Below are 24,173 nucleotides of genomic sequence, written 5' to 3'. Positions count from 1 at the left end.
ATGAAAAGCCCTGTAACACGTTCCCTTGGTATTCCCTATAGATGAAAAACAGCCTTAGTAAAGAAAATTCAGTTACAAGCTGTTTAGTCAGAATTTTTTTTTAAGAAGCCACTGTGTATTCATTACAAAAATAGCATGACTCCTAAGAAACAACTGATGTCATAATTCATTTGAAACTCCTATTCCCCAAGCCTATGGGTGTTGCGCATGGGCTCCTACTACATTAAAACCACTCAGTTGTTCTCTATTATTTTTCATTCATGTATCAAATTAAATCTTCTGAAGTCTGATGCCCATCTAAAGGCAACACGCTATGCCTTCAATTAAAACCAAGGATTATAAATTTCATATTCAGGTTAACAAATTTGGAGGAAGTCAAAACCCAGAGACCAAGAACTGACAAAATGACACTCACCTGAAGCAAAAAGAATTCTACTGCTTTGAGATGCTCAGAGAGATTTTCTCCCTGGAGTTGTCAAAACTAAATTACCAGAGGAGCTGCAGACTAAATTTAGACTCCCCAGGGCTGCATCCATCCGTAACCTGGCCTTTTTGGCACTCCCTACTACAGCAGGCATTCAGGAAGCTCAGGGGACACTGCACTTTGCTCGGCCTACTTAGCAGAGACAAAAACACATCTAAGACTCCCAAAGAATACAAATACTTTATGACTAAGCCAGCCTCTTCCTTTGCTGCTCCTCGTCCTAGCAGCTCTGTTCCTGTAACTGGCAACTGGGGAATAGGCTGGTATTGCTACAGTATGGGTATTATCAAAGCTACTTCTCCACAGCAATGAGAAAAAGAAGGTCTGATTGATTGCTTCTTCTGTCTTTATTACAAACTGTCACGCTAAACTTTAGGTATGCTCTGAATAAAGCCTTTACTGAAAAGGACAGTGTCACATTATTCCTTCTTGCTTAAGCTCAGAAGGGCCAAAATTATTGCCAGGTTGGCTGCAAAACATGGGCACCCGTGAGGTCTCACAGCCAGGTGCTGAACACGAGTGGAGGCCACATCCAGGTAGCTCACACCTCCTAGAAGTAATGCCTTCGAGCTTTTCATTCAGACTTAGCGCGCACACACACCCTTCTTCCCCACTTTTTTTGACCTTGCACTTAGCTTTTCCTGGCCTTTCGGTTCCTCCTTATTAATAAAAACGAACTTGAACTGAATAGTTATATGACAGCATGACAAACCTTAACGCTTTTTTCTAAAAAAGAAGAAAATGCCCATACAATTTTACAGTAGGTTATAAAAATTCAGTTACAGGGGCTCTGCAGCTCCCTGTTAATGCTGTGAATGCTTCATAGTTGTAAAGAGTTTCTCACATATTCCTTCTCTTTGATGTCCTGGAGAAATGCTTGTATTTTATGGAAACTAACATTAAGCTGCATGAAGGCTGCCAGTGCTTCAAGGAACATCAGCCAAAGGAACGCCAGAATGAATGACTTAGATTGGCCGTTCTCAAACTGCGGTCCACACCACACGTGCTGGTGCTCTGCCTGTTAGTTCGCTGGTTGGTTGTGCTACTGTTCCCCTAGTTTCCATCCTGTAAACTACACTAGAAGTACACTAAATAAACTATATGTACATTAAATAAACCACTTGGAGTTTACATGGTAAACTATATTAAATACAGAGAAATTCCCAAACTCCTTATCCATCTATCTTCAATTCCTACACATGCACGTCTTTCATGTGAGAAACAGACTATGCCGTCTCAAATGGAAAGGACCTAGTCCCTAAGACTACTGTGCTCCAGTGTCTGCAGTTACCTAGCAGAGTTTAGAGTCATCAGGTCAGAGAGTAAAGTCCTCCAGACCACAGGAAGGACTGTGCTAAAATGCTTCTTCAGATAAGGAACTATTAAAGTGCCTTCTGGGATTGTAATGAACATCAATGCAAAAATAAGAATGCGTAAGTATCAAGCTTGACTATCAAACCAAATGAGGAAATTCAAGTTTACAGCTTTGACCTGTTAAGATATGAATGTAAAGGCGTCAGGTAACGATAGCAACCAATGCAATCCAGGAAGTTCTAAAGGAAGAAAAGATTTAATTTCATAAGGGATAGAGTAAGAGCTCTAGTGAGACGACCCTTTTTCAGTTTTTCCCTTGTGGTGTGTCCCAAAATCTTCACTGGAGGTCACATAAGTTGTATAAGAAGCTGTGTAACGAAATGGGACAGTGGGTTTGTGACAATTTCCATGCTTTTCTCCTGCCTGCCCCACCCAGCTAAAGTCTCTCAATCTGATCTTCTTAAATACCTTTAACTCACTGTATTCTGCATAGTCAGAATTTTCTTAGCTCACCTGTCCCCTATTTTGGGAAAGGGTTTTGGATTCTGTCCTTGATTTTTTTTTTGATCTTCTTAAATACCTTTAACTCACTGTATTCTGCATAGTCAAAATTTTCTTAGCTCACCTGTCCCCTATTTTGGGAAAGGGTTTTGGATTCTGTCCTTGATTTTTTTTTTTTTTTTTTGTAAGCCCACACACATTTAACTTGATGGCGAATTCACTTCAAAAGCTTCCTTTCAACTATTTATGAGCATATAAATAGCTATGCAGGAACAAGTCAATAACTTGTCTAGTATGCTTCCTGTTTCAAACAATAGCAAATGCTGGGTATTTTGGGATGAAAATGTCCATTTTCTTGTATCTTTCTATCTCCTTATAAGTGTGTGTGCGTGTGTGTATCTATATATATCTATCTATACATGTGCATATCTATATATACCTATCTATATATAGCTACATCCAAATTTACACAAATGTGCACAGAACCCCATGTGAGTATTTTCTTTACGTGTAATTCACTGAAACAAAATACTTAGGCTAACTTCTGTACATGTAAAGAAAACAACACCTAAATACAGCATTTCAATTTCATGTTTAATAACTGCTAATTATTTCCCATGTTCTATGTCTTTATTTATTTAGTTTGTATCAGTTACTTACACGCACTTTAACCCACACTTTTTCAACCTCAATGTTACAGTAATTGTGCAAGCCTGCAAGCTTGCTTCTGCAGCTGAGATTTGTTTTTTAAATTTTGAAGAGTAGGCTATGAGGCTATCATCCTCAAAGGATTTTCTGCACCTTTCAGGGAACATCTCTGAGACAGAAAACTTACCCAGAATGGTAGGTAAATTCAAACAGAGAAATACAAGACCACATTTATGCATTTCAACTGGACCAGTAAATAGCTGAAATGTGGTAGTGTGGTTTCAGTTCTATGTACTTAAAGCATTGTCTTCATAAGTAAGATATTCCCAGCATGTCAGTTGTCTGGAAGTAGCAATCAAAGTTAGATCTCCTCCAACACAAACATTTTTAAATTTAAAAATCACAGTAGGAAATCAGAAAGAATCACTCCCTAGGGGCGTCTGTATTCTCAGTGAAACATCAGCCTTTGTCTGTGTCATTTCTAGTCATCATCTAGTTACAGACCCTGTTGTTTAACACGTATCTTGTAGTTGCCACTCAGATTAACCAAAGTTTCCAAAGTATTCAAACCATTACCCTTTTTTTAGGGCTCATTACCAAATTTACTTACAAGAGTTCAGTTACATTTAAAGAGAAACAGGCAGATTTTCTTGACAAACTTCTAAAGCCCTCACAGCTGCTGAAGGCTCGTTTCCTCAAACCCATGTTTTCCGTCGCAGTCACACTTGTGCTCTCTTCCTGCAAACATCAGCAGGGATTTGAGGACCCTTACCAGGAAGGAAAAGGTGCTGGAGAATTTTGTTCATCCTGGGGAGTCGGTTCTCTATTTGTCTTTTTCAGCTATGTCCACTCTCCATTTGGAAAGATACCAGCCCAACAGCTTTAAAACACAAAAGCTTATCACTGTATTCTTTTCTTGCTTAGTCAACCTTTTTATTATGTCTATAACTTCTGCTACGTTTGTCCCATTCACCTCTGCATTTGTTATGCTTTTTCAAGGCACCTTATCTTTCCATGGTTAACATGAATGCAGAAATGCTTCCTTTGCACATTCATTAGTCTCTTTTCTCAGAGCAAGTTTTATGTCAAAGTTAAAAGTTATCTATTTTCAACAAATCAGACTGTTAAAGTTGTTTTAAAATAAACATTTGCAGAGCATACCGCGCTTTCTTACCTGAACAGAGTTGTTCGACTTTTGTGTAGTTTAAAGCTAATATATCATTAACCCATGCGATGATGTCATGTCTGCTCATAGTCTCTTGGGTTATAGAGGTAGAGTACACGTTGACCGCCATTCCCCAACTAGGAAAAAAAAGGACAAAAAACCACTTGTGACATCTTGATAATTGTTTTCTGGATACAGTGAAGCTACGCTTCTTGTTCAAAAAAAGAAGGAAAAGCTGCATCACTGTACAACTTTCTCTTATTTACTGAGAAAGGAGGCTTAATTTTTATTCTTTGATGATACATGACCTCCTCCATGTCCTCTTGGAATCTATGAATGTATTTCTCTGACTGTCATCATGAACTTAAAGAACAAACAAACCTACCGCATTCTGCTTAATGCTTTTAAGGTAGGGAAAAAAGAATCAGACATTGCCTAAAGATACACAGACAGGATCAGAGACCTGGGATTTCGTCACATAGAGCTGCACAAATACAGTGATCTGACATCTACCCATCTCCCACTGCAGGCCAATCAGTCTGCCTGAACCACTATTTAATTCTCAGAAAACTTCTACAAGACGTAGCTGTTCTACTTAGGACAAGGGGAAATGGTTTTAAACTAGCACAGGGTAGGTTCAGGCTAGAGGTAAGGAAGAAATTTTTTACAATGAGGGTGGTAAAACACTGGAACAGGTTGCCCAGAGAGGTAGTGGAGGCCCCATCCCTGGGAACATTCAAGGCCAGGTTGGATGGGGCTCTGAGCAACCTGATCTAGTTAGCAGTGTCCCTGCTCACTGCAGGGGGGTTGGACTAGATGACCACTAGTGGTCCCTTCCAACCCTAAACATTCTATGATTCTATGATTCTATGATAATACTGATTTCTTAGTGGGACAGGGGCCTTTTTGATCAGTTCCTAACAGTCACAGGGTGAATACCAGATAATCTTTTTTATCAATTTACCAACCTCTATCCTGAAAGTATCTGAGACTTGCACTCCCAACCATCTGGTTGGAAAGCTGCTGTGGAGCCCGATTCCTCTAAATCATTAGGAACGCTTCCTCTCAGCTTAAACCCATTTATTCTTCTGCCAACATTATCCTCCAGCTCTAATGGCTTTTTCTTTCCCAGAGCTGATTTCATAATGCACTAGGGACAGCACTCAAGAGTCTGTGCCAGCGCCCAGGTAGGCTAGATTAAACAAATCAACCCTCTGAGTCTCTCCTAAAGTCAGACCTTCACTTACTGGTCATGCCAGCAGTCCGCCCTGAACACAGCCAAACAGTTTCAGACCACCTTCTGATAACGTTTCACCAAGACCTTGGAAAATGGCCCTCTGCACTGAAAACTTTCTTAGCCACAGCATCTTAAAAAGATCCTTTTGGTTCACCAAGGTCCTTTCCTGCAAGTAGGCCTAATTCATAGTAGCTTTTATCATCAGTCCCCAAGCGCATAGACTGGAAATGCATATACCCAATTTTATTCCCCGTTATTCTACACTAGTCGTATCTTTCTGTTGCGAGACATGGACAAGAGAAAAGACAAGCACATTCAAGTTTATCTCATTAAAAGTTTCAAAGAGCAGAGTCAAGATCATTCACGAAAACAGTAAATAGTGTTCCCAAGACTAGTGGACTTCAGGAAGCCCACTAGTAACAATCCCAGTACGAGGTGTCTCAGAAATGACCAAATAGTCAACAAAGCTGCGGAATTATTCTTGGGAAAGAAGGGTTTGGGGGGGGACTGCACACCTTTGCCTCTAGCATTGCCTTGTAGCGAGCACTTCACTGGCTAGCTTGGGTGCCAGTCCTGCCCCCCAGCCTTGGACCTCAACCTTATCCCTCACTGAAAGGGAGCTGGATCTCTTCTGTGGGACCTGGGGGCTGCAGAGACTATTTCCATTGACAATTTGCAAAGATGTAACTGTTTGAAGCTGGATAGACAGTGCTGCAGAGAACACAAAGACTGCAGGTTAACTCCATCCGTTTTTCAGTCATGCCGGAGCAATCCAGATAAAAAGTGCGAAAAACCCACCAGCATGAAAACTTGACACTGTAACATCTAGGTGTGTAAGTGCATACAAGCAGGGAATGTATTTAAAATACAAGATGACAAAGTTCATACTATAGGTCACATTCTACGAATTTCACAAACACAGAAGATCTTTCAAATTGTCCCTATCTACTGATGTTAAGATCCAAAACATAAAATCCCCAAATTAGCCTGATGAGAAGGAAAAAAGTTAAAAAAGACAAAGGAAAGACAGAACAGTAAGGGAAGGTAGGCTCAAAAAATTCATGCTCCAATAGCCAGGCTACTACTGCCAGCAATTCGTTCAGAACCAGGCCTCCCCTCTACCCACTTCTGTTATGGGCACCTCTGAAGCATGGAAGAAATCGGCCTGTCCCCCCCAGTCTGCCCAGTTCTTCCTGCAGCTGCCAGACAGCACAGCTAATTGTCGGAGCGTAGCACTGTATCCGCTGTTACAGCTCGCAAAGGTCGTTTTGTTGGCACACCCTAAGTGCCTGGATTGAACCGAGCGCTAGGATCAAAGTTTGAGAAATAGGGAGTGCCCTTTTCCTCTTGAAACCACACCGTAACAGCTAGCCATGAAAGCTTAGCTTCCACACCAGGATGGAAGGGACTGAGCACAGCAGCAAGGCAAACAGCACCTTTGTTACTAATCTGAAGTTTAAACCATCACTGCTAGCATGGCTTTTACTTTATTATTCCTAGCCCTTTCATATAGATAAGAAGCCAACAGCAAGATACTACCACTGTCACTATTAAACTAACATGTTCGGTGTTGTCAGTTCAAGTAACAGCTTAATAGTGGCTTTAATATTCGCTTAAGATTCAGAATAGCGAGTCTAATATTAAACCGGGAGATCAATATGGAACAGCCCACTCGCTTCTAAAGAAGCTAAAGATATTTAGATGCTAACATGTGAAATAAAGCTACCCTGATTTGCAATTGCCACTACTTCATCCAAATTTTAAATGTCCCCTCGAGGCCAGGCAGAACTCAAAACAACCATCGGCTACCAGTAGTGAAAGCAGCCAGTCTGCAAAGTACAAGAAAATCCACATGCAGGAAGGAAGCAGAAATTCCCTCATCATCCTCTTCCAAAAGCAACTGCAAAAACAAATACCTCTCCTTCTGCAAGCAACAGGAGAGCAAACAACCTCCTTTGCTGCAGTGCATGGGATGGAGAATTCTACTTCAGGAAACAGCGAGTAAATGAGTAACCTTGAGTTTTACAATGATACCCTGAAAGATATCTGTAATATAACTTACGCTGTGTCTGCGGATGAATTACGGCCTATGGGTCAAACGAAAGCTCAGGCTATTTGTTGGAGACAATAGCTTCACATTTGTACACACAGATAAGCATGAGGGTGTATCAATACAGTTTTAAACAAATATATGCAAAATTAATCAGAAAGTCTGTTTTAAAAAAAAAAAAAAAAAAGAACAACATGCCATTGCCATTTGTTCTCAGTTACTTGCTAACACGTGCCTGAATCTTCCACGGCCTCTCCTCTCGAAGGAGTTAACTGTGTCTTTGCATCTCTCCAAAGAGTTCACCCTGTCTTTGCTGCTTCTGCCTCCCACCCTCCTAATGGTTACATTTAAAATAAATTCCGTGGGGAAAGGTTTCCTTTACAGCAAGCAGGGTCTAATTTGGTGCTCAGATACACACACATCCTGTTTGCCACAGGCAGGCCTTGGGAAAAAAAAAAAAAAAAACCAAAACGAAAAAAAGAAAAAAAGAGAAGAAAAAAGAACATCCAGGTGTAGGTAGCGGAGCCGCCATGCTCGGGGACAGTCGAGAAGCCCTTGTGCTTGGCACCCGCAGCTGGGCCTGGGTTTTCTCCAGGACTCAGCTCCCCATGTGCTGAACTGCTTTGAAAAATGTGATCCAGATTCAAAACACATATTTATTAATAAACATCTGTAAGGCAGTGCAAGAGAACAGCTGGACGGGCGGAGACTCACAGGCTGTACTCTGTGAACCGCCAAGTAGCTAACAACTTATTTGTGTGTCCTCATACACTGCTTCTTCCCAGTAACATTATTTACATTTTGGACTTGTTAGGCTTTCCCTTGTTTAGGCTGAAGGCTCTCAAGCATAAGGTTGCGATGAGGCTTACACAAGCCTGAAAATCGGCATCTACCTCACTGACATCTTTGAGCTTCCACCTTCTGTAGGGACGCCTGGCGATCCCTACAGCAACTAAAAGCAGACTGAAGATAGCACATCACATCCCCCGCTTCAGAGCACGCAGGTGGAGATGAAAAACCTCTGGCTGTTACAGGGCTGCCCAACCACTAAGGCCTCTGCCTTGTTTTGCTTCTAAGAAACTGAAATTCAAATCCCCAATACGGACAAGCTGTAGGAGAGTCTTCACGTATTAGTCCAGGCCATTTCAGAAAAACGCTTCACGCTTGCAGGGCTAAGGGCCACAGACCCAGTTCAGAGGATTAGCTAGGTGCTGAAAATCATGTATATGCTTAAGCAGTTTCCCCAGTCAGAAATACACTGGCTCAGCATGTCCGATGGTAAACATTACCCCCAAAGGAGTATTAATTTTTTAAGGCATTACATGCAGCACTGAACGTTGAGCTATTAGGCATTTTCTACCACTCTCGCTGCAGATAACTGCAGCTGTTACAAGGTGTTATCCAGCTGTGTTTAAGGACAGTTTTGCAAGAGGCATATTTATTTTTCTGGGCAGAAACTAACGGTTGTTGACAGCAGAAGCTGTATTACGCCAAACCAGCAATAACGGCAAGACTGGAAGGATTACAGCAATGAAACCATCTGCAATGTAAAAACTCATCACACATGCCATCACCTCTGAACCTGCAAGGCCATCCTGTTCTGCACAGTTAGGCACAGTATGATGTCAAGTTTTTTTAAACGCAGTAGAAAGCCTGTGTGACAATACAAAGAGGAGCCTTCTGGAAGCTGGCACCTGATAGCGTCAGGATAGATACTGCCAGGAAAACAAAAGATCTCACACCAAAAATTACTGAAGCGGAAGATACAGCAGAAAGGCAAAGATGTAGCTGAGCGAGATGCCTGTGGTTCCTATTGGAAAGGCTTTCTAGATGAGAGCTACTGCAAAACAAAAAATCCCTGAAGGAAGAAACCTGCCAGCCTCAGTGGCCGCATCCCCGTAGAAGGCAAATTCGTCCTTTCGTATCATCCTGAAATGGCAGCTGATTTGCAGCTGGACCTTGCCTGCTTCTTTAACATTCACTGCATACAGCCTTAGCCATAGCCACTAGAGGCTGGTTATGCTCGAGGCCATCTTTACCGAAAGGAGTCCAGAGGACAGAAAAAGAACGCAAAGCCCCAGCACAGTTCTGACAACACTGCCCTTACTCTCCCTTTTGACTTAGGCTGGACTCCTGCAGCAAATTCAATGGCCGTGGCCAGAGCCTTCACATCAGAGCACTGCAACCGAAGCGGTATTTGCAGCAGGCAATACAGAGGCTCTCTCTAGGCAGAAACTCAAACAGTTCAAGATTAATCACAATGAGGTATTGCCATGGAAAAAAGGAGAAAAGGATCCTCTGGCTGCAATACTGGCAGAAACTCACACCTTTTAAAATGCTGGATGTCAAATCTCTTATGCGCTGTTCTCATGTTACTAAAGGGCCCTGAAATGTTAAAAATCTTTTATTACCCATGTATCCCATTCACTTCTGAATGCCATTTTAGCTTCAAAACACGGATCTGACTTGAAGACCTAAAATGACTTGTGAAGCCTGCTACAGAGTCTAGACAAGACCGAGGGAATCCATGTCCAGTCTGATTGCTTGGATGTTGCAGGATTGCCGTTTAACACAGCAAACAGTGCATTTTCTGTTGTTCTCATTGCAGTTCCCTGTTTAAAAGCAAGCCAGGTTTGAGTACTAGAGATTACTGTGATTGGATTAGGGCATGTTTTAAGTTTTGTTCTTTTAAATTTGAGGCTGTCTGCCAGTGCTGGGGTGTTCTGACCTACATAACTGTTTACGATGGGTCTCAAGAACTGGTTTAGACCCAAATCTGAGTAACTCTTACAAAGACTGGTGGTAATTCTGTTTTGTGATACATACAGCTTTAGAAAAATTTAAAACCCCCAAAAACGCATTATCTGTGAGGCAGAAAAATACTGGTTCTTTTCCAGACATTCAGTTCCCCCAAATCTGAAAAACACAGTCAAAAGTGTTCAAACAATATACACAGTTTGAGCCAAAACCTCTGAGATGGCCCAACAACTAGCGATGCATTACACTGTCTACTGCATACTTTTTACAAAATAGTTTTAAGTTTATTCACCAACCAGTTACGAAATTAGGCTAGATCACTGAAATCAGAGCAACAGTTACAAATTCCAAGAAAATCATTTAGTGCTTGGAGTATCTTAGGGCACCTGAGGAGATCAAGCTGCATGCACTGGCTCGCTTAAATTTGATTTTATTGATCTGCCAGTCATGTTTGCATAGCATAAGTAATTTTTTTTTTTTAATTTCTCTGACTACCTTCTCATTCCTTCATTCCTTCCACTGCCACTGAAACTGTATGGCAATGCAATACATAATGTCATGTCTCCACAGCAATAGTAACACTTTTTTTTTTTCTCCCTTCAGGGTTCACCTTTGCCTCCAAAAGCACAATGCGGTATTAACTACGTGATATCTTAATTGTGGCTGAAAGTATTTGCATATCCTGAAAGGCTCCTTATCAGTTTCTCAACTACAAAATACATTCTTGACAAAGGATAGAGGTCCAGAAAACGAAGACATCAACAGCCTACACAAACCAGAAGCACTTCAGACTCTTTGGCTGCGGTCATTTCCACAGAAGTGTCCTCACTCTGACGGGTCAGGAGTGAAGCACAGCCGTGCCCAGCACCCTCAGGCTGTGCCTTGGTCGGACAAAGCAATAGCAGTGCTTGGTGCTGAACAGGCACTCGTTAACATGGGGAAAGGATGCACAAATTTCAGTATAAAATGTTACTACAAATTAAGAAGGCATTTTATTAATGGAGAACCACAAAAACCTTTGAAGTGGGCTGAATGAGAGGAACGTAAGCGTGGCAAGGCTGCAACGTTAAAAAAAATAAACTGCTTTTACTTACTGTTATTACCCTCCTCCCACCCCTAGCTTTCAACTCTAAGATCTTAAGCTTGAATTGCTGCTCTGATGCCCCGAAGGAAGACATTCAACCTGTAAAAATTTCACAACAGACACTGGCAACTAGTCTACTTTCACAACAGACAAGGGGATTGTGAAAAAAAAAAAAAAAAAAAAAGGTTGATTCAGAGAAAAATAATTCTCAGATTTATGTTACATAGTAAACCCAAGTCAGTTAGAAACACCTACATTTTAGAAAACAAAAGAGGATCTATGACCATTTTGTAACTAGAAAATCTTGAAAAAGCTGATGAATAAACCAACATCTAATCTGTGAAACAAAGTCCCAGTTCACCAAGACAAACATGAGAGCTTTAATTCTCCTTTCATTATTTTTTTTCCTCTTATGGAAAATAACAGATTACTAAGCATACATGGAGACATCACTAAAGGATTTCTAAAAGATTAAAAATGTGCCATGAAGCAAGGTAACAGCAGTGCTGAGCATCCTGGTGGAGAAAGGATGCCCTGAGAGGCAGCGTGTTTTAGCAAGCCTCAGTTCCTGGCCCAGGTTCTGCAAATAACAGGGGAACCTACTGTCTTTTTGCTCCCACTAGATGATGGATGAGTAGTTGTATTGTCAGGCAGTAGATTCCTGAGTGCTTCAGCAAATGCAAGATTTACTGGCAAATGAAGACAGCAGCTGCAGAGAGCTTGTCCCCAAAGTCACTGCCCCACCTGAGTGCAGCAGTGGATAAACCCATGCACCTGAGCAGTCACCTTCATCTACACCAGGGCAACATCTGGCCCTGATTAGGAAGGGATAAAATTAATCAGAAATGCCGATTAAAAAAAAACCAACGCTGCCGGGCACCCGAGGCACTATGTCGGAGACGTAACCCACTGGCACAGCAGCCACGCTGCAGCTCCGGCAGCGCAGGCAGCCCGCAGCTCCTGACTCCTGCCATTTCCGCCTTTTAAGTCCAGAAAATGCTGTGGGCAGGCTTGGGAGTTTCAGGAGGGATGAGATCCAACTAGCTAGAGTCAGATGAAGTCACCCAATGAATTTAGTTTTGACCTATCCAGGGTTTTGCCGCCCCCCTCCTCCCCCTTGACATGTATACGTTCGGAGGTGAAAGGCTAAAGTAACATGCTGATTTACTCCAAGCATAATGTAATGGCAAATGAGATTTTTGTAATACTATACAGCCCTCCTGACGGGGGGCCTGAGCAGCTTCCAAGCGCCCAGAGCTAGGCGAGCGAGGCTGTGACTCAGCAGGAGACGGGCACTGAGCATCCGCGGGTTTCAGAGCAGGACAAGTCTGGGAAGAAGGGAAAACAGGAGGATTAAACAAGGGGAAATGCAATGCCTTTCTCCTAACACGTAGCTGCCGTTTTCTAGCTGGAGTTACTTACAGTGCACTTAATAAAGCCTGCTCGTCCAAGGCATGCAAAGTTAGCGCACAGAGCGCTCCCACGGGAAAGGTCTCGCACCAGCTGAAGAGGGACCACAGTACACCTTTGCTACTCGCAAATGACGTAATATGATACAGAGAACGAGGACTTCATCGTGCATCAAATATTCTCTCTTTTACATTAAAACCAAATGTAGATACACACTGATTTATGCATTGCAACATTTATTCTAACCTTAATATACACACATATGTTAGAACCACAGAATATCCCGAGTTGGAAGGGATCCACGAGGATCATCGAGTCCAACTCCCTGTTACCAGAAAGAGTAAAGCCCTTTGAAAGTGGCCTTGTAAGTAGGCACCACTAAGTGCCACCCACGTGGTGCGACACCTGGGAAAGGACAAGAAACGGCACAGCGACCGCCCGTGCAACCAGCGCAACCATCCCAGGACCCCGTGAGCAAAGGTGCCGGAGCAGAGCCTGCAGGACAGAGCCGCCGAGCTGCCAGGCAGGCAGCCAGCCTCGCTCCGTCCCTGAACGAGTCGTCGTGGCAGGAAGGTGATGACACTGAGCAGGGGTATAAGACAACATTTATTTTAAGCCATCTTTACTCTGCTGTTGTAAACAAGCATGTGACAACAGATGAAGCGACAGGCAACCGTGCTAGCTGCTTTCACTGCTGCATCACTCCCTAAAACATGGCTGAGTATTTTTGTAACGCAAAATACTAAGCTCTAGTATGGTTGTTCAGGGTTTCTGCTGCTGCCGCGGCTCTGCTGCCATTTGGGGTTCAAAGGACAAGTGCCAGGCTTTCTGCTGGGCATGCAGGGCAATCTGGGGGCAGGTTTCTAGGACCAAGCTCTCCGGCTGCAACGAGAACCACGGGTAGATCCCCTGCCAGACTGCCTCTGCAGACGACTGGGCCAACACACTGTGTAGCCTTCTACTAGGCTCTGCGTTCAACCTCTCCCTCCACCTCTCCCTCCGCCACCGGTGAAAGCTAGACCAAAAATAACAATACAAAATCTCCAATTTATGACGTTGCTGAGTTTGTTGAAATAGGCCCAAATAAATACCCCTGTCTTTGGCTTGTACAAACTCCCTACAGATCATGATTACTACTATAAAGATTTCACGTGTTAACACTAGCAGCCACAACACTTAATTTTGGGTTTGGGTACCAAAGTAACTTGACCTCTTCCCTCATTCTCATGAATTAATACTATCACAGACAAGGAGACACTCTGAAATCATTCTGGTGCTCAAGATATTAGCAGTAAATTACTTGCACTTAAGAATTACCAAGGACTATCTAGAATAGGGCTGAACTTCTAAGTGCAATTGCTTAACTGCTAAATTAATTTTGGAGCAACTAAAATGAGAATTCAGTAATCCTTCCAGAGTAAATTGCCCTTTATGAACATGCTAGCTCAACCATCTGTGATTTATGTAATGTATTATTCTTGCTCTGTGCCAGTAACCACAAACTTATTTTACCATTGTTGCACTACCAACGCAATTGCTGAGAATACCAGCATCAAGTAAAGATTCCCCAAAATGGATTTTTTCAACCATGTTGGTCTTTGAAGGTCTGTGAAGTCAATGTTTTCTTTTAGCTTTTAAAATCTCATGCCTACCTAAAGGGGGAAATCCCCAAAGCTTTGTTTTCCCAAATAATGTTCTTGAGGTGGTGCTTACTCCTTTGATGCAACTGTGATTATAAAAAGAGGAATTACTGGCAGATACAACAGTCTTTGTCTACAAGCCCCACTAAAGCCTTGTACCTTAAGCTAAGAGAAGCATAGGTGTCCCATTTAATAGGACTTGGCCTCCTTTTGTGGAATATCTTGAGGTCAGTTCCTAAAGTATATTCGTCCAGCTGGCAAATGGTGACATTACAAAGTGCAACTCCCACAATAAATAAGGTAAAAAAAAAGTTTATTGATTGAATTACTTTTGACAACATGTAAGTGCAGTTAAGAAGGTAATACCTTGTGCTGCAATGTGCATATTTAGTTTCTTCAACCCTCTACATGTTGCTTTAGGTCATGCAACAAGACAGCTCTGCACCACCCCTTGTAAAAGCACATCTAACTAAGCACATATCTGACAGCTTAAGAGCTGTGTTTATAGTTAAACATTTTCTGCAGATTAAACTTAACAATAATGTTAATATTTTCTGCATGAAAAAATACACAATTCATTAAAAGCAGAGGGAGTCATTTATCAGCTTTTAACTTCAAGACATAATCTTTAATTGGAATGTACATAATTAATTTTATGACATGGCAAAGCAATCCCTTTGCTCTACTGTGTGTCTACGACCTTTTGGCTATCCCTGGGTACTACACTGCAGAAGTTGCTCCCAGTGATTTAGAGAATGCAATATGAAGTAATTAATACAGTGCAGCAGCAGATATATAGCTTTTGCAAGAATTAAGCTAGGAAACAGTTGAAATTGATGCAGCTGAACTGAGTCTGCATACACGCATTTTTCTTCCCCATCTGAAATCTTTGATGATAGGATGATTTCACCCTGGTGGCAGTATTAAATTTGTTGCCATATGATACTGCTTTCACTTGTAAAGCACCTGATTTCGTGACTTTGCTTTGTGTGCTGCATTTTGGAGTGTTTACGCCTATCAGAGTGACAGAATAGGATCATAAAGTGACTTGGGTGGGCGGGGAACTCCAGAGATACCTGCTCAAGCCTCCTGTTCACAGGAGAGCCAGCAAGAGAAGGCTGCTGATGGTCTCATCCAGCTGAGTTTCGAGTCTCTCCAAGGACAGATATTCCACAGCCTCTCTAGGTAACCTCTTCTGGTGTTTGACCATCCCCACTGCGAAAACATTTCTCCCAATATCTAAAGCCTATCTATCTACTGTTGCAGCTGCTGACTGCCATTGCCTCTCATCCTCTCCCCATGCACTTCAGAGAAGAACCTGGCTCTGTCTTCTCTCCACACACCCATACCCCCCTCCCCCTCGCCAAATTAGACAGCTAAAGACTGCAACGAGATCCTCCCCTCTCCTGAGCTCTCTCTTCTCCAGGCTGACCAAACCCAGCTCACATGCTCCAGCCCCCTGACCATTCTGGTGGCCCTCCGCCCCACTCACTCCAGTGTGTTGTCACAGTCTTTCTCAAATTGGAGAGGCCAACTTCAGACACAGGAGGCAAGATGTGGTCCCAGAAGCACCAGAGGAGAATAATCACTTCCCCGGAGCTGCTGGCTACGCGCCTGCTAATGCAGCCCAGCATGGGCTTGGCTTTCTTCCCTGCAAGAGTGCACTGCTGACTCATGTTCATCTCGTTCACCAGCACCACCAGGTCCATATTGTATAACACTTCAGGAACAGTTAGAGAGGGGGTGCCTAAGGTGGTAATGGAAAAAAACACCTCACCATATTAAAAATAGAACTGCTTAAGAGACAAGGCAGTTCTAACAGCATCCTCATTGCTGTGAAACTCATTTCACACTTGGGGACCACAGCGTACACTGGAGAGCCAAACTTCTGCAGGCAGAAATATATATTAAAGGAAAGAAAAAGAAAAGATTCCTTATGCCTCCTTGAGTCTGACAACTGGCAGAACATGAATGCATTGACTGAAACCAGAGTTTTCAGATCCTGATTCAGAATCTACACCTTGCATAACTTTGAACCATTAATATGGGCAAGGAGTGATATGGACCCCAAACAATAATTCAGTAAAATATAATTAACGCCATTCTGCATAACAAGGTTTCCAACAGAATGGCTATTTACATGTGAATGCTACCCTTTTAGGAAAACGTATTCCTTCTATTCAACCAATTATCATTTCGCTGCCTCCATGTTCTCAGCACTCCTACACACCATAGTCTTTCTGTATACGAAAGCTCCCGTGGGACATTCGTATCACTGGGTTATGTACTCCACTTCCATACAAACAATTACTCACAGATCGTATAGTTATTTTAATAAGCTATGATTTGTATAAGGCTGAATCCATAAGTAAAGCAAACGCAGATTCTACTTCAAATATTTCAGTGCTTCCTATTCATGGTATTACTGGACTAGGTCCACAGAGATTAACCTTAAGAAGCGAAGCATAACAACCATGTAAAATTTGCCTAAAATGAATTTTCATTCCCCCAAAATTGTTTAATACATACTGCCAGCAAGCCCTTCTGAGCATCAACACTGCATTCCAGAGCGACAGGCAAGAATTTGCATTCATGTGCATCTCTGAATAATTACAGCTGCTTGGGTAGGAAATCCTTACGGTGCTAAGGAACCCTGCTGTAGGGGGGATATTCACTTGAGTCACTCCCAAAAGATAAAACTAAGTCCACGGATCTTGCTAAACTAGCTCTCAGGGTTCCAAATTGCCAAGAAACACAATACTGAAAATTAAACCGCCGAAACAATACACACAACCATATGGAAAAAGGGGACGTACAGCATTGCTTTACGCTATACCATTAGAGCAAAATAAGCTATTCCTTTACTCTGTCAACTGCCACACTGGAGAAGAAGGGCCCATTTTACACAGAAGAAATCCCAAACTCCAACCTGAGAATTTTTCAGTTAGCATAGCTTGTTTAAATATTGTTCCAGAACACTCTAAGTTTCTGTTTGAATTCACACCAGCTCACACCAATGTTTCTGCCCTTGCCCCTCCACCCGTGCAGGACCCAGATTCACAGGCTCCATCTTCCATCACCTCACCCCTATTTCAAGCCCCTTCCCTCCCCCAGCCAATGCAAGTAAGAGATGCAAGGCGGCTGTAGGCAAGGCCAGAAGATCAAGACTACAACGGGCATGGCATATTCCTCTCCAGGCAGAACGATCTGGCACAGTTGTAGGATATCCTACGGAAGCTACATCCTTAAGTCTCGCCTCACTGATGAATGTTTACATTTCCTGTTTGGATAGCATAGCAAAACCCCAGATTTAACTCAAAAGCACCCTTCACTGAGCATTGGGCTCTACGGGAAACAAGAAATCATTTCAGTGTGGTTAAGTGGAGCCGTTTAATGGGTGTGCTTCCAGCATACAGAGCCTTCTCTATCAAATATTTAATAACTTAGTATACCACCAGAAAACTAGACAAAATTCTGTCAAAATACCACAGGCAAGATTTTTATTTTGAATTAAATATGCGATAGCATGAAGACAACAGAACTGTGTTGAAAATAAAAAAGCCACCGGCTTTAAAACCCCAAAAGTTAAATGCATGTGCAGTAAACTTTCATAGCTGATATTCCCCTTCCCCTCCCACCTAATTATAATGAAGCAATATGAAGATACTGCTTTATCGGTGAGTCGGGCAGCAGAGATCTGAGCAAGATCCAAACGGCTACGCAGGGCTCAGCTAACACCATCCACAGAAGAAACGCGGATGTTTTCCATTTACGTTCCCTAGCACTGATACTGGAAGCAGGCGATCAGTGCCGCTAGCTGGAGGCCAGGATTCAGGGAGGGAGGAGGACACAAGTATCCAAACGCCGCCCCGGTGCAACGTGAGTCTTCCTGCTGCTGCCGCCGCCGCCACCACGCTTACGCCACGCTACGGCCTTCGTGCCATCCCGCTCAGCGGTTTGCGTGATTGAGAACAGATGTGGCGAGACCACTCATTTTCAATTATCAAACAAAGGCTGAAAGTTGCATCTCCAAAATGAAAAGCTGGCACACAAATTTATCTTCTTCCTTACCAAGCCTTTGCTATAATTAGCTTTGGGCATGAGGAAGGAGAAAAGACTGTCAAGTTAAACTGGCCTCCCCCCCGCAAGCCCCAAAGCCAAAACCTCTGAAGATATTTTAAAAAAAAGAGTCACTCGTTCCAATGCCAAGGCTTGAAATGTAGACCTACTACCCTTACTTTTTTTTTCTTACTGCCTCCCAAAACAAGCTTGACATCTCAAAAGGTTATACCAGGTACGTCACCTGGGAGAACATCCCTGTGGTCCAGCCTGCCTGTCCAGAGGTAGCTGCATCTCCCTCAAACTTGCCATTCGCACAGCAAGGGAAAGAAGAAATGGCTTTAACTGGGCCCTCGTGGTCCACCTCCAAATCACCTTTCTGTCACAGTGCAGGATATTTTTCAGTGCCTGTTTTTCAAGGAGGCTAGATTGAAAAAAACAGGCAGAAGCCAAAATGCCCATTTCTAAAAGCGACAGCATCAGGTTCAGTTCTCGCATATCCTCAACTCCCTCCTTTTTTTGTTAGCGTGCCAGAAACACAGTGCTGTTGCTATGCAGCTCAACAAGGTAGTTTAAAAAAAAAACCCACACCACGCAACAAAAACCAGAATGCAGCCTCCCACCTACAGGATGTTTCCAGAACCCAGGGAAACTGGGTGCAAATTAGGTGTACTCAGACTTTTTTGGCAAGAGTGCTTGGGCGCAAACTGAGAAGATGGTGCTGTCTGAAAGTTACTTTCATTTCCTTCACAAACTGGGTTGTCTGGGGAGTGTTGTATTCTTCCCCCTCCCCTCCATAAAGCTGCCTCTCTCTTAGCCCCTGATTTTAACAGATACCCTCAGCTCCCAAAACACAGTGAAGACATTTCCTTTGAGGAAGAGCTAAATCCAGGTCAAGAGAGGTAGCCCGATAACGCAGGCACAAGCTGTCTAGGCTTCAAATGACCGAGGCGGTGTTGAGCAGAGTCACCCTCACAACACTGCGAGCCACTTGCACGTACTCACATGTGATTCCCAGTTACCTTCAAACAGTTTCACCCTGTACTTTTTGAGAGCTGGACCTGCCCAGCAGAAGATACTCACCAAAACGGCTCTCCCTCGGCAGAGCACTCCCTAATCAGCAAACAAGATTAAAGAAGAGCAGCAGCGGCAGGAAGCCAGCTTTATGAAAGTGAAAGACGAGAAAATAGAGGGTGCCTAAGCTCGCAGGAACCAAGGAAAGATTTCTGCATGGCACCTCTGATGCTGGCTAGTCACCGCTGGCTGTAAGGCATCAGGATGGTCCTCTCTTGGACAGGCAGTAACTATCTCGTTGCAATCCAGAGGCTTGACCGTCAAGGGGGTTATCACAAATACCATGTCTAGAAAAGCTCAAGTCAAATTTATGGGGCATGATTTAGGTTTGGGGTTTTTTTAAACAAACATTTATTGTTGCCTTTCTCCTGCTTCCAGCGAAATCTAGGGCAAAATTCTCATAATCTGCAATAGGAGCAGTTAGGCCAAGAGCAAACGCCTCTGGAAACACTGTTTCAGTCACTAATATATTTAATAGCAGTTGCTTTGATTAGCATTTACAGTTTCAGAGGATGCAGACAGTCATGCCGGTCTGTACTATGAGGTGACAAGACAACTCACTGCTTTTACTCTCTATCTTCTTCCTGGTTCTCAGCAAGAGAAGCTTGGCCCTTAACCTATTCATTTTAAAACACAAATGATCTTTTTCACTTCAGTGGAATTACCCGCTTCCCATATTGAATGGAACCTAATTTTAGAGCAAGAAACTCCACCTGCCTGAGTAAGGCAAAGCAGTTAAGCCCCCCTTTGCACCCCGAGTAAAGCTGCACACGCGTGGAAGGCACGGAGTCACCAGGGACCGTGGCAGGGCCGCATCCTGCGGAGGGAAGGATCCTCTCTGCCCGCCTCCGGGGATTCCTCGCCAGTTGGGAAGGCAAAGACCAAACCAGATTTTGCTATAAATGTAAACCTCAACTTTCAGCATGGAGTTTATCAGCTCCCACTGCAGTAAACGCAGACGGCCAGAGACGCTCTGTAACACCCCCCAGTTTATTTCAGCGGCGGGTGAGGAAATCGCCGCTTCCGTCCTGCTTTCGGTATCATGCACTGCACCGTTGCACAGCAGCGGCTTAACAATTTCTAAAAGGAAGGCGACACTTAGGAAAACCAAGTATTTAAAAAGAGGTAGCATTAGAAAGGTACACACTGATTGATAGGAAAGGGATTTGGGTGAGTTTTTTTGTTTGTTTGTTTTAGTTTCTTTTAGCTTAGTGATTTGCAGAAAAATAATCAGGAAGTGAGCCCGCTCTCCCTCCCCCCCCCATGAAAGTTCTGGGTATAAAACTAAATATAGCTAGTGTACGAAGGACCAGAAAACCATTTTTCTAGCAGCACATAGGTAAACCAAAAGTTAGGCATGGTATCCTGCAAAGGAGGTGTCGTGGTTTAACCCAGCTGGCAACTAAACACCACACAGCCACTCGCTCAGTCCCCCTTCTCTCAGTGGGATGGGGGAGAGAATCAGGAAGAAAAAAAAAGGTTAGAGCCGTGGGCTGAGACAGAGACAGTTTAATAAGAGAAAATAATAATAATAATAGTAATAATGAGAATGGTAAGAGAATATACAGAATATACAAAATGAATGATGCACAATGCAACTGCTCACCACCTGCCGACCGATGCCCAGCCCGTCCCGAGCAGCGATCACTCCCCGAGCTGTGATCACTCTCCCCACGACTGACCGACTAACCCCCTCCCGAGCATGACGTTATATGGTATGGAATAGCTCTTTGGACAGTTTGGGTTAGCTGTGCTAGCTGTGCTCCCTCCCAGCTTGTTATGCACCTGGCCAAGCAGGAGAAGCTCAAAAAGTCCTTGAGTAGTCTGAGCACTACTTGGCAACAACTAAAAACATCAGTGTGTTATCAACATTCTTCTGGTACTAAATCCAAAACACAGCACTGTGCTAGCTACTATGACAGGACAGGAGGGTACAACAGATTGTCCCTTTTAGACTGGAGTGGTTTAGCCTAGGTATGCCATTCAAACCTGGAAATACTCAAACTCTTTGTACAGCTAGCTTTTAAAAACACACTGAGCTGACCAACCACACGAGACGCCTAGGGTCTGGCAAAAAAGCACTGCAGACATGTCCCACTTTAAAAAATTCTCCACATAGCTGTTGATTTGGTTTCTCATTGAAATTTTTTCAGTCATCTTTGAACACACAAGTAAAACTGTAATTAAATGTTGTGCCGTTCTCAGAAATGAGCCCAAATCTATTTGGGGCCAAGGAAATGACACCTCAGTTCCAACCAAATTTTAAAGTCAGTCTCCTGATCCAGAGTGCCTGAAATAGCATTTCACTAGAGAAATACAGATTCGTTACCATTATTTACTCTGAAAGGTAACATCTCCCTCTGACTACATTTTATGCCAAAGTGCCTGGTTTCCATTTGCCAGCTAAGTGAGGCTGGATGAGAAACTTAACACCTCAGGCCTGTATGTCCCAGTCTGCAAAATATAATATGTCCTTTGGAAGACGTGGGAAAACTATTTGTGGCTTTGCACACAGAGCACATGGCTGGGACTCATGTGGTATAGGTTCAATCCCCTGCTGCGTCCTCAGCTTGCTGGATAACTCCAGGCAACTCCTTTTGCGTCAGCTTCTTAGTCTGCAAAATGGTATAAACTTCACCTCTTTTTAATTCTGCTTTAGGGGCTGAGTATCAAATCTTTGGTAGGAGCTGATAACTGAAACAGTAAAGCTTTATTTTTATTTTTTTTTTTTGGTTTTAGGTCTGAGAACATCTAAACAAGAACATCTAAGTTGGTAAACACAAATTTATTCTGATTAACAAACTAATTTTTATGAAAGCATATTGCGAGCAAAGTATGTACTTCTAGATCTGTACAACTGCTGATCTGATGTCATGCTTCAGCTTGCGTTTAATGACATATTTATTCCATATTTCTAGATGCAGATGGAACAAACCAGCCCAACAATCACAGGCATAGCAACTTGATGTGTCATGTGGTGGAGTTGTACAGGCTGCTCTATCAGGCTGCTCCAAAGTCTGCATGGCACCAACGGTCCAGCATGGCAGCAGGCGTATTGCTGATGGTATTCACCTGTGACATTTAGTGATCTTCTGCTTCAACTCAAACCCAGCAAGGAGCAAACTAGCCTAGCTATTAAATATTTTTATGGAAGTTAAAAGCACAGTATATTCCAGCATCAAGAAGTTTCACCAGTTTTCACATCTTCTTTAAGGTTTCTTTCTGTTATGGTTGACATTTTCTTCACAAAGTATGTAGAGCTACAGATTAAACCAAATCATTCCCCCCACTGGAGAAAGGGGGAATCACCAGATTTGGGCGCCATGACTCTGCAGATCAAGGTAGGCTTCCACAAGGAAAAGAGAACCTAAGCAGGATTCCCCAGTGGAGATTTTTATTTGTGCATTAAAGGTTTATTTCTGAAAAAAATTTAACTGGATTATTTATTTACAGCCCCAAAATAACATGCGACCTTAGCATTAGTAGTTCTGCATTCCCTTATATTGCTCTAGATACAGCTAGAAAGCTCCACAAGACCACGGAGTACTCTTCTGGATGAAACGCTATTCAGATGCAGAATAACCTCACAGCTTCTGGAAAACCGGGCAAGTGGTATAATTATTTCTGTCATCACATGATTAACACAGCAGCCTCACAAAATGTCTTTCCTAGACGTAGTTCAAAGGATGATACAACCGGCAGAAGGACAAGAAAACTGACTTGTTGATGGCTGCAGAAAGTTACATACAAACGAATTGCAAAAGGATAACGGAGAGCCCCGTTCAACAGAGGTTTCTCAAAGAACCCTTCGGAAGGAAAGCAGTGCGAGAGCAATCAGTAGCACCCATGATGCGCGTCAGAACAACTAAAGATAGATGCATGCCAATTAATTTCCAATCTATTCCATGTTTCTGCTTAGGTGCATGATGGAAATACAGCTTTCCTCTAAAACAGAACCTTGCCCTGCTCAGCTGAAATTCAGATGTAGGAAGGCGAGAGCTCCAGTCTCTCTCTGCGTAGAAATAGGTCTTTACAAAGGCAGTTTTGCTACTTCATGCTAAATGTGTGTGCATCAAGGCTTCGTTACACAAAGTATCAATAGGCTCAAGAGAAAGGGACAGACTAAATTTTGTGGTTTTCAAACAAACCACCCACTTGGTTCTCCGACGCGTTCCACGATCACCCGTCGGTGTGTGATCAACAATGAGATTCACTGTTAAGGTTATTAATGGTCAGCTATGCCGGTAGCAGCTCTGTTATTCCTCAGCAGAATTAAAAATGCTGGGCTTTTTCTTCAGTCAAACAAGCCGAGTCATCCACATTTGTTGTCATCTAATCGAGCATACAACTCGCCACTTTATAGTCAGATATTTGAGAGCAGCATCATTTCCTGCTGTTTGAAAATCGGCTCTAAGGGGCGTGTTCTCTGCAGAGGCATTGCTTGCTGTCATCCAGACAGTATTTAAAATAACTGTATATTAACATAAGGGGAGCTACCGGCCGTATTATCACCCTTCGAGTCGGCAGCAAAGGAGCACATAAAACCAGTTGCGTTCCGGGCTGCGCCGCGACCCTTATCAAACAATGCAAACAATTTTAATGAGCTTATCTGCCGGAACATATTGTCAGAGATGTTAATGCAGAGGCGCTGCCAGCAGCGCATGCCAAGCGATTCATCAAAAACGCCTACAACTGCGACAAAGGACGTGCCCCCCCCCAAAAAAAAAATAATTAAAAGCAATAATAAATA

At 43.0% G+C, this 24,173-nt stretch overlaps 1 protein-coding gene across 2 annotated transcripts in view; it reads right to left on the bottom strand.

Moving 5' to 3' along the window:
- Window positions 1-24,173, bottom strand: part of MAPRE2 (microtubule associated protein RP/EB family member 2) — a 99,487-nt gene that overhangs the window by 39,710 nt on the left and 35,604 nt on the right. For both annotated transcript variants that reach the window (XM_035894940.1, XM_009639471.2), the window contains exon 3: window positions 4,122-4,249. In XM_035894940.1, the coding sequence (XP_035750833.1) occupies window positions 4,122-4,249 (128 nt within the window). The remainder of the gene's footprint in view (window positions 1-4,121; window positions 4,250-24,173) is intronic.

This window comes from Egretta garzetta, unplaced genomic scaffold (genome assembly GCF_000687185.1).
Source record: "Egretta garzetta isolate BGI_Z169 unplaced genomic scaffold, ASM68718v1 scaffold35, whole genome shotgun sequence".
NCBI classification, from domain to species: domain Eukaryota; kingdom Metazoa; phylum Chordata; class Aves; order Pelecaniformes; family Ardeidae; genus Egretta; species Egretta garzetta.
Note: the sequence above shows the minus strand (reverse complement) of the source record. Positions and strands in the feature narration are given on the sequence as shown.